General features: G+C 53.8%; 1 protein-coding gene across 1 annotated transcript; it reads right to left on the bottom strand.

Moving 5' to 3' along the window:
- Positions 1–7722: 7722 nt before the first annotated feature.
- LOC102426174 (deoxycytidylate deaminase) lies at positions 7723–8371 on the bottom strand (the record flags this gene model as incomplete). Its single annotated transcript, XM_006109059.3, has 2 exons — positions 8221–8371; positions 7723–7858 (listed from the first exon to the last, which is right to left on the bottom strand). Coding segments are annotated over exons 1-2 (244 nt in total), but the record flags the coding sequence as incomplete, so codon positions are not given.
- Between the last annotated feature and the right edge of the window lie 110 nt (positions 8372–8481).

The raw sequence follows: 8481 nt of genomic DNA on the forward strand, positions 1-8481 counted from the left end.
ACTGCTCATCCCCACTGCGACTCCACAACCTGTGTGCCCCCTGTCCCTGCCCCCACTTGGCGTCCCAATTACTGACCAGTGTGCTATTCCACTCCCTTCAACACCTTCCTTTTTTCCCTTCTTTAAAAAATATATATATATATAATTTCAGAGAGGAAGGGAGAGAGAGACAGAAACATTAATGATGAGAGAGAACCGTCCATGGGCCGCCTCCCACATGCCCCACACTGGGGACCGAGCCTGCAACCTGGGCATGTGCCCTGACCAGGGAATCAAACCGTGCCCCTCCTGGTTCATAGGTGGACGCTCAACCACTGAGCCACGCTGGCCGGGCTTCCCCCTTCTTCCTCAGCAATCTCTCTCTCGATTGGATCATTCCCATCAGCGAACAATGTCAGCAAAAACAGACAAACCCACAAACACCAGACCCTCCCCTCCCGCAGACAACATAAACCTTTCTCGGCCCCAGCTCCCATGCTGGCCACTGCCCATCGGTCTTGCTCTCGTCACAAACATCTCCAACCCCCTCCACACACATCTGTCCCCACTTCCTCTGCGCCTCCTTCCACTGGCTCCCATTTGCCTTCCAACCCTGCCGCTCCCTCCGTCGGAGCTGCTCTTTGAAACGTCAGCAATGACCCCAGATTGCTAACCCTGTGGACATGTCCCAGTCTCCCTAGACCAGTGGTCGGCAAACTGTGGCTCGAGAGCCACATGCAGCTCTTTGGCCCCTTGAGTGTGGCCACGAAGTTTCAATCGCGCTGTACGTGCGCGCCCGCACGTGGTATTTTGTGGAAGAGCCACACTCGAGGGGCCGCGGTTTGCCGACCACTATCATAGACCTCGCAGCAGCTGTGCCGCAGCCAACCGCTCCCTCCTTCCCACAAGGCAGTCCTGTGCTCCACCGTGTCCCTCTCTGTCCTCGCAGGCCCCTCCTCCCCCACCCAGCCTCTCAGTGCTGCAGGCCAGGGCCCAGCCTTGGCACACCCTCCCCAGGTCACCTCCCCCGTCTCCACAGCACTGATGTCACCCAAAAGCCAAACGTGCCGCTGCTGACATCTCCCCACACTCTTCAACCCAACCCGACACCCTGACACACCATCCCAACCTCAGGCCCAAATCGTCCTCGATCTCCCCACAAGCCTAGGTGCTCGGCTGAACTGCTGGGGAAGTCCATCTCCCTCCCCCACCCCATATCCCCCGCCCCGCCCTCTGGATGTGTCTCCAAACACTCCCTGCACCCCGGCCTCCCCATCTCCAGCACGCCCGCCAGGTCTGCAGCGTCACCCCACGGCTGGGCTCCCCGCTTCCACTCCTGCTCCCAACAACCCATTTCCCACTCGCAACCCATGTCATCTTTCAAATCCAAACTCCTTACCCTAGGGGCCCTCAGCCTCACCTCACCCTCCAGCTTCACCCCCTCAGCGTGAGCCAGATCCCTTCCTTCCAGACGAGGCTCCGAGTGCCTCCAGGTCCGGGGACCCGCACCCCGCACCCCGCACTCCCGCTGCAAGGAAGGCCCTGCCCCTGTTTTTCCCATCCCCCGACACCGCCCACCCATCCTCCCGACGGGGCCCAGCCAATCCAGCAGATCCCTATGCACAAGTCACCTCCTCAGGAAGGAATGTTCAATAATATGTTTGTCTCATCCGTGTCTACCTCCTCCATGCTCAGCCTGCACGCCCCGAAGAACCAGGCCCTGGGACATTTCACGGGCCCTGCAGAGCGCCTGGCGCAGACCGCACGCACACGGCAGCCGCCCTGGGAGGAGCTGCGGGCGAGTGAAGGATGACAGGGGGACGTGACGCAGGACACAGTCCGTTATCCTTTCTCAAAAGGAAGCCAGCGGACTCGGAACTCCCCCTTCACCCATAGACGATGCACGCTGATAACAGGACGGGTGACTCCTGAGTATTTATTCCCGCTCCTAAGGCAGTGATGGCGAACCTATGACACGCGTGTCAGAGGTGACACCCGAACTCACTGTTTTGGTTGATTTTTCTTTGTTAAATGACATTTAAATATATAAAACAAATATCAAGAATATACGTCTTTGTTTTACTATGGTTGCAAAGATCAAAAAATTTCTATAGGTGACAGGGCACCAGAGTTAAGGTAGGGTTTTCCAAAATGCTGGCACGCCGAGCTCAAAAGGTTCGCCATCACTTCCTAAGGAGTTATAGCTCACTCACCGAGGGGGAAAACGACAATGAGGAACTCTGCTTCCCTTTCCCACCTAAACTCAAAATTAATGGCGTTGGGGACAAAGTCTTTTAATTGCAGAATTTAAAAATTCATGCTCCGTTATCACACGCGATATTTTAAATGTACTGCAGCATCTATCATTTGCGAGAAGCGCAGAGATGAAGTTCACACCTCCGCTACACGCTGGCCCGGCCTCCGCCAGCCCCTCACATCCATCGCCCTGCGCGCACCGGCCTTCTCCGCGTCGCGTACTGATTCTCTTATTCCCACTTACTCTCCATTTAGTCCCCACACCGGGCAAGTCTTGTGTTTCAACAAACACTGTCACACGGACTGGTCTGCAAAAGGATTTGCAACTCCTTTCTTTCTATTTGCTTCTAGAACAGCCTCTTGTCTCGGAAGGGGTCTAAGTGTGCCTCTTCCAGTCAGACCTCCTCTTGTACTTAGAAACGGCCTTTCTCCTCATGGCTGTCCTCCTGCCTTCCTCATCCCTGTCTTCTGATGCCCGTGTTTGGGGGGGGGGGGCGGGCCTTGCTCGCCTCAGGCCCTCCTGAGTGTGCCGTCTCTGTCTGGTTTACACTCACCTTAGAACAGGAGCAGAGCTGCGCCTCCGAGGAGGGGAACAGAGCCTGGTTCTAGTCACTCATCCACACACAGAGGCACATCCTCCGTCCCCGCCACCCGCTGCTTTGCTGGCGGGGATGGGGGGCGGGGGGGGGGGGGGGCGACCGCCAAACTTCACCCAGGATGCTTTAGAACTCCCCGCAAAGCCCCGGGAAGAGGAAGAGCACCCTAGTTAGTCTAAGGGGACCAAAGCTATATTGTTTAATTTTTCCTTGGAACTCTAGAACTGGAGGAGTCCTCAAGGATCATTTCTTTCACAAAGACATTGAGAAGCAAACGTCAGCCATGGATCTAACAAGCCCACGGTCGCTGGGCACAAACACACCACACCCGGGCCCGGGCCCGGGAGCCGGTCGGCATTCCTTCCCGGGAATCTGACCACTGCCTGGTAACCAGCAGCTGTGCATATTAAAGACACGTCCCCCCCTCCAAACAGGAAACCCATGTCCTCAGCGGTAAAAGTAAAACCAATACACACATCTGCGAAAACCTCCAGGAACCAGGCTGGAGTGCCCACTTCGGGGAGCAAGCAAGATTACATATTCCACTTTAATTCCAGTGTCAGCAGAGCTTACGAAGGAAGGATTCTTGAGGGAAAAAAAAAATGCAAAGTAAAATAAGACTAGTCATTCAGGCCAGAGGATCAGTCAACATCAGCGTAAGGGCCAGAGACCAATGAACAGAATACAAACTTCCACGAAGTAATGTGACTCTTTACAAAACAAAGAGAAATATGTGTCGTTTCTCAGGTGGGTTCGATCCCATGGACCAGCTTCTCCGGCTCCTGCCCTTCCCAACAGGGAGCTGTCAGTGTAGGTCCCTTGTAGATGTTCGGAGTAAAAGAGGAATCTCTAGCACCTCAAAAATTAACCCTGAGCCCACAGATTAAAATACATAGATGAAAATCAAATAAATTAACAAAAAAGTCATTGTTTATTCTTTTCTGAAGAACTGTTGCCAAACAATTATACCTGAAAGTGGAATATGCTCATGTCAAGCTGGTTAATATATATTTTGGGGGGGGGAGGAGCCTCACACATAAGCCATCAGGTTTCCCTGTCTATCTAAAACATCGCACAGTAAACCCCGAGTTTGCTTCCTGATTCGTAAAAATCATCTACTTCATTTCTTCTCTGTAAACTTGCTTGAAGGTTTTCCACTGATTATTTTGTACAAAATCCCTAATGAAACCCAGCGTTGTGCCGCGAGCACTAGCTGGCCAGGCCGGGGAGGGGTGGTGGGAAGCTCTAAGTGAAATGAGAATTCTGCAGGAACAGAAACAGCAAGTCATCCGATCCAGGGACCTGCCTCACAAAACCAGAGGGCATCTGACTCCAACCGGGGGCAGGAACAGGTTTGATCTTAATTACTGGGAAGCCCTGACAAGTCCTGACGAAGTCGCAGCTTAGCAAGGATCAACTTCTTGATAAATGAGTTTCTCCAGACGAACCTTTTGGATACCAAAGAAATACCTCACACGCGTGGCAGGGAGGAAAATGCCAGTGTTCGGGCGGGTAAGGCGAATGGCTACGTAATCACTAAAACGGCATCTGTGCATGCTTAGCAATATGCTAAATCTGAGAAAAGAAAGATGAAATTTAAATATGAAATGTACAGGCACGCTGCCACACACTGGCAGAACGGCTCAGGGTTGCCGTGTGGAATTCTCGCCTCGATGAACCCAGTGTTTTCCTTCCCATCGCGATGGCCTTCTAGAGCATTCCTGCAGAAATACGGACTGACGCTGGGAACAGCCCCCAGTCGCCACACCTGCCCGATGCATCTACAGAGTGGCGACCGCCCCCTCCCGCGATGAAGTGGTGTGATGGCACCGGCAAAGCCACCCTGGCTTCTTGAGTGCCGGATGGAAGAGAAGGCCAGGCAGAGCACGTTTACCCACAACCCCCCACCAACAGGTGCGCCAACACAGGCATACGAGCCTGATGAGCCAGGGGAGCCCTGGTACCGATGTGAGCTTGAACAATGGCTCCCAGGAGACAGTGAAGGCAGCCTTGCTTAGTGGGGGGCCTGAAAGTTGTTTGACAGGGTCCCCAGATATTCAAGACTTAGGAGTCACTGGCCTAGAGCTCGGATAATCTCTAAAGTCCTTTATGGGGATTTAGGCATCATCTCCGACCCTGAGAGAGCAGCGCAGCCACCACGATGTCAGGGAGGAAAGACAGCGTGAGTCTCCCCAATTCCAGAAACCGGCGATTCTTTTTATAAGTGAATGTTTGAAGTATTAAAAGAGAAGTAAAAAGAATTTGCATTTTAGTCAATTATCACCAAAACATTTCTATTCTACCCTAGGCTATCTAAACATTTTTTAAATATATTTTTCAAATATATATTTTTAAAATATGATTTCAGAGAGGAAGGGAGAGGGAGAGATAGAAACATCGATGATGAGAATTATTGATCCCCAATCAATAATTCTCGACCCCCCACACTGAGGATCGATTCTGCAACCCGGGCATGTGACCCGGGGAATCCAACCGTGACCTCCTGGTTCATAGGTCGACGCTCAGCCACTGAGCCACACTGGCGGGGCTCTAAACATGTTTTACTCTGCGGGCGGAAATTCCTGGAAAGGACAAGACTGTTTACAGCCAGCCATCGTTATCTAGACGGAGAGCCCGTCTTCGTGTATTTCATGACCGTAGTAATGCTAAAGGCCTTTTAAAAACCATTTAATACCTTCTATAACTTTTACGGTACATCAAATTACAAGCGTACTCTCGTGGAAGAAAACTGTCTACATTCTAACACAGCTGCGTGTAAAATGAATAATTGATAAGTGAGGGCAAAGAGCTTTGAAAACCTAGAGGTATTGTATGGATAATAAAAAAAATACTGCAGCCAGCCAGCCAGCCAGGGCCCAGAAACTCAGCCACCATGCAAAAACAGCAATCCGTGAGGCTGGACCAACGCTTGTGGGGGTGGGGTTTTTAATTCCTCCTGGAAAGGAGCTCTGAAAGGTCCTCTCTCCAACTCGGGCAAAAAGCAGTGTCTCTGACAAACAAAACCAGCTACTCGAGGTCCCAGCTCACTGGGCAGCGGGGGATTGCAAAGGAGCTGCAGGCCTCTGGCTTCTGGGTCCCTGCCACCCATCTGTCCGGGGCCCACAGTGACAGGACGGCACGGGTCCTCCTCGGTGGGCCCCTCAGGAACCAACAGGGACCCCTCTATGCTGCCCCCCCCCGCCACTGACATCTTTTGCAACCAGCCTCAGTGCCACAGACTGATGCCCTGAGAACTCCTCTGTGCCGGAGGTCAGCACAAGGACCCACGTCTCCGTCTGGATTCTGCGAAGGAACGACCGTGGTCCGACATTTCAGTGTCGCTGCTGACTGAACGCATGGACCCTTTCATTCTGCGATTTTACATGGACACTGAACTGTGCCGAGAACCTCTGCACACACCTACGCACGACGGATCACTTCCCTTCTTTCCTACCATCGAAAGCTTACTATCAAAGCAGGATGACAAAACGTTTCGGAACTACGTTAGCACCTTTTCCAGTTCACACACTCCACGCAGCCGGGAAGCACGGGCTGAGCCGACAGCCTCATGTTCTCCCTACTAGTGGGGCCCCACTATTCCTGCTCCTACGAAGGCTCATCTATAATAATAAAAGCTAATTAGACTGGACAGCCAAATGACCTTCCGGACGACCTTCTGGACAAAGCTGGGGCTGCAAGGGCCGAGCTCCTTGCACAGATTTCGTGCATCAGGCCTCTAGTCTGACTATGAAATGCCCGTATTCACTAAACCATGCTTTATTCCCTGGAAACCCTGAGCGCTTGGTTGTTCTTCCCGCCAGTATTTCTCAAGTCCTCTTCCACCTCTGGGCATCTTTTTTTTTTTCTTTCCAAAACATAGCAGCTGCCTGAAGCAGTTTGAAAAGAAATCGATGGGGTTTATTTCACATGATTGAGGCCCGAGAACATTAGTAAAGTGCATAAGCTGGGCTAACTGCAGACCTGGGATTCTGCAGGAGAAAAACCCACAGGAAAGCTGCAGGGAAGAGCCCACAGCGAAAGGCCTCCCATCGCGCCTGGGACCACTTCCCGAGGCACATGCTTTCCTTGAGGGGTGGCCTTAGTCCCCGCGACTTCCACCAGGGCCGGCCTGTTCATCCCAGACACGGCACAGGTCCTGACATTATAAAGACTCGACACGAAGCACCTGCAGCCCACTTTGCCTCGTTGATGCCTTAGTTACCAAATCTCCAAGGAATTAAGGGAAAAGTGAAGCTGTAGCCTGTCCCTCCCAGACAGTCTCTGAAGTGATTCTCCCAGGGGCTCAGGTAGGCAACACAGTATACGAGACCGAGGGACCCTCCCCTAATTTAAACACGCAAAACAGACGGCCAGGCCCAAGGGGCCCGGTCCCACCCATCTGGCTTGTGCTCTGACCACAGCCCCCCTGGGACTGCGGAGCCCCCAGGACGGCAGGAGGCTACAGCATCTTCCTCCTCCCCAGGCCCTGCTTCTCCCCAGCGCCAAGCCCCGGCCATGCCTGCGGAGCTGGCTCTGCTTCCAACCTGCAGGGCCATCACGTACAGTCCTCCCCGGGGTGCACAGTCCTCCCCAGGACAGCGGCCCTCGGCACAGAAGCCGCCACCAATGCCCTGGCGGGTACAGCCGGCGGTTCTCCATGGAAACACAGCCGGCCCACGCAGGCCACAGAGCCCCGGCCCTCAGGGCCAGGCTGTGTGCCACCACCAGGCTCCCTTCCATTCACTGGTTCTCTTTGGAACTTTAGAGACGGGGACAGGAAATTGGGGTCGTTCAATAGGGTTTTTTTCTTTCTTTCTTTCCAGCTGCTGCTGACTGAGAAGGGGAAAGACGCTCTCTGACCGAAGCAGGACGGGATGCCAGGCTCGCCTACCGTAAGGGTACTTGGTGTCCAGCTTCCGCTCCGCTGTCCTCCTCCAAGGCAGCAGGTCATCGCTGCACCCGTTGGGCATCCCGTTGTACCCGATGCCCACGATCTTGTTTTCTGCGTTGACGATACAGGCTCCCACCTGCAGCGAAACATGCCCGAAGGCCTGGTGACTGCCTGGCCGGTCTGCCACGCTCGAGGCTGTCCATGGAACCAGAGGCCCGCAGAGCTCCAAGAGGGCACGCAGCTTCTGGGGGTGCTAGGAGCTCTGCGTCCTTGCTTCTGTTCCGTGGCGGTTCCCACAAGCCAAAGAAAGGGCGCCCCTGGCCCCAGATCGGGTGGAGAGGCACCCACAATCTCTCCCACAGGAAGACGGACGCATAGGGGTGCAGCACAAAGGGCAGCAGCTTCACTCTGCCCCGTGAACGGCCTTTGCAATGTGCTCATTGGCAGCCATCTCTGCGTCAGTGAGGGCCCAATCGTCCTCCTGCGAAAGTCACTTACCTGGGAATTGGGATCTTTGCTCCTCTGTGCCGACAGGAAGGCCACGGCCATGAAATACTCGGGCCATTCCAGATAGTCCTCACGTTTCTTGCAGGGGACTTCGCTCATGCTGGGTCTAGAAGGAAAAACACAACGAACATCAGCGGAGAAAAGCATTTGGGTCAATCCGCTCTCCGGTCCACCCCAACCCCATTCAGACTGCCCACGGCAGGACAAGAACAACTTCCAGTGCGTGTACCAATCAGATATCATAGGACATGG

Source organism: Myotis lucifugus, unplaced genomic scaffold (assembly GCF_000147115.1).
Source record: "Myotis lucifugus unplaced genomic scaffold, Myoluc2.0 scaffold_5383, whole genome shotgun sequence".
Lineage (NCBI taxonomy): Eukaryota > Metazoa > Chordata > Mammalia > Chiroptera > Vespertilionidae > Myotis > Myotis lucifugus.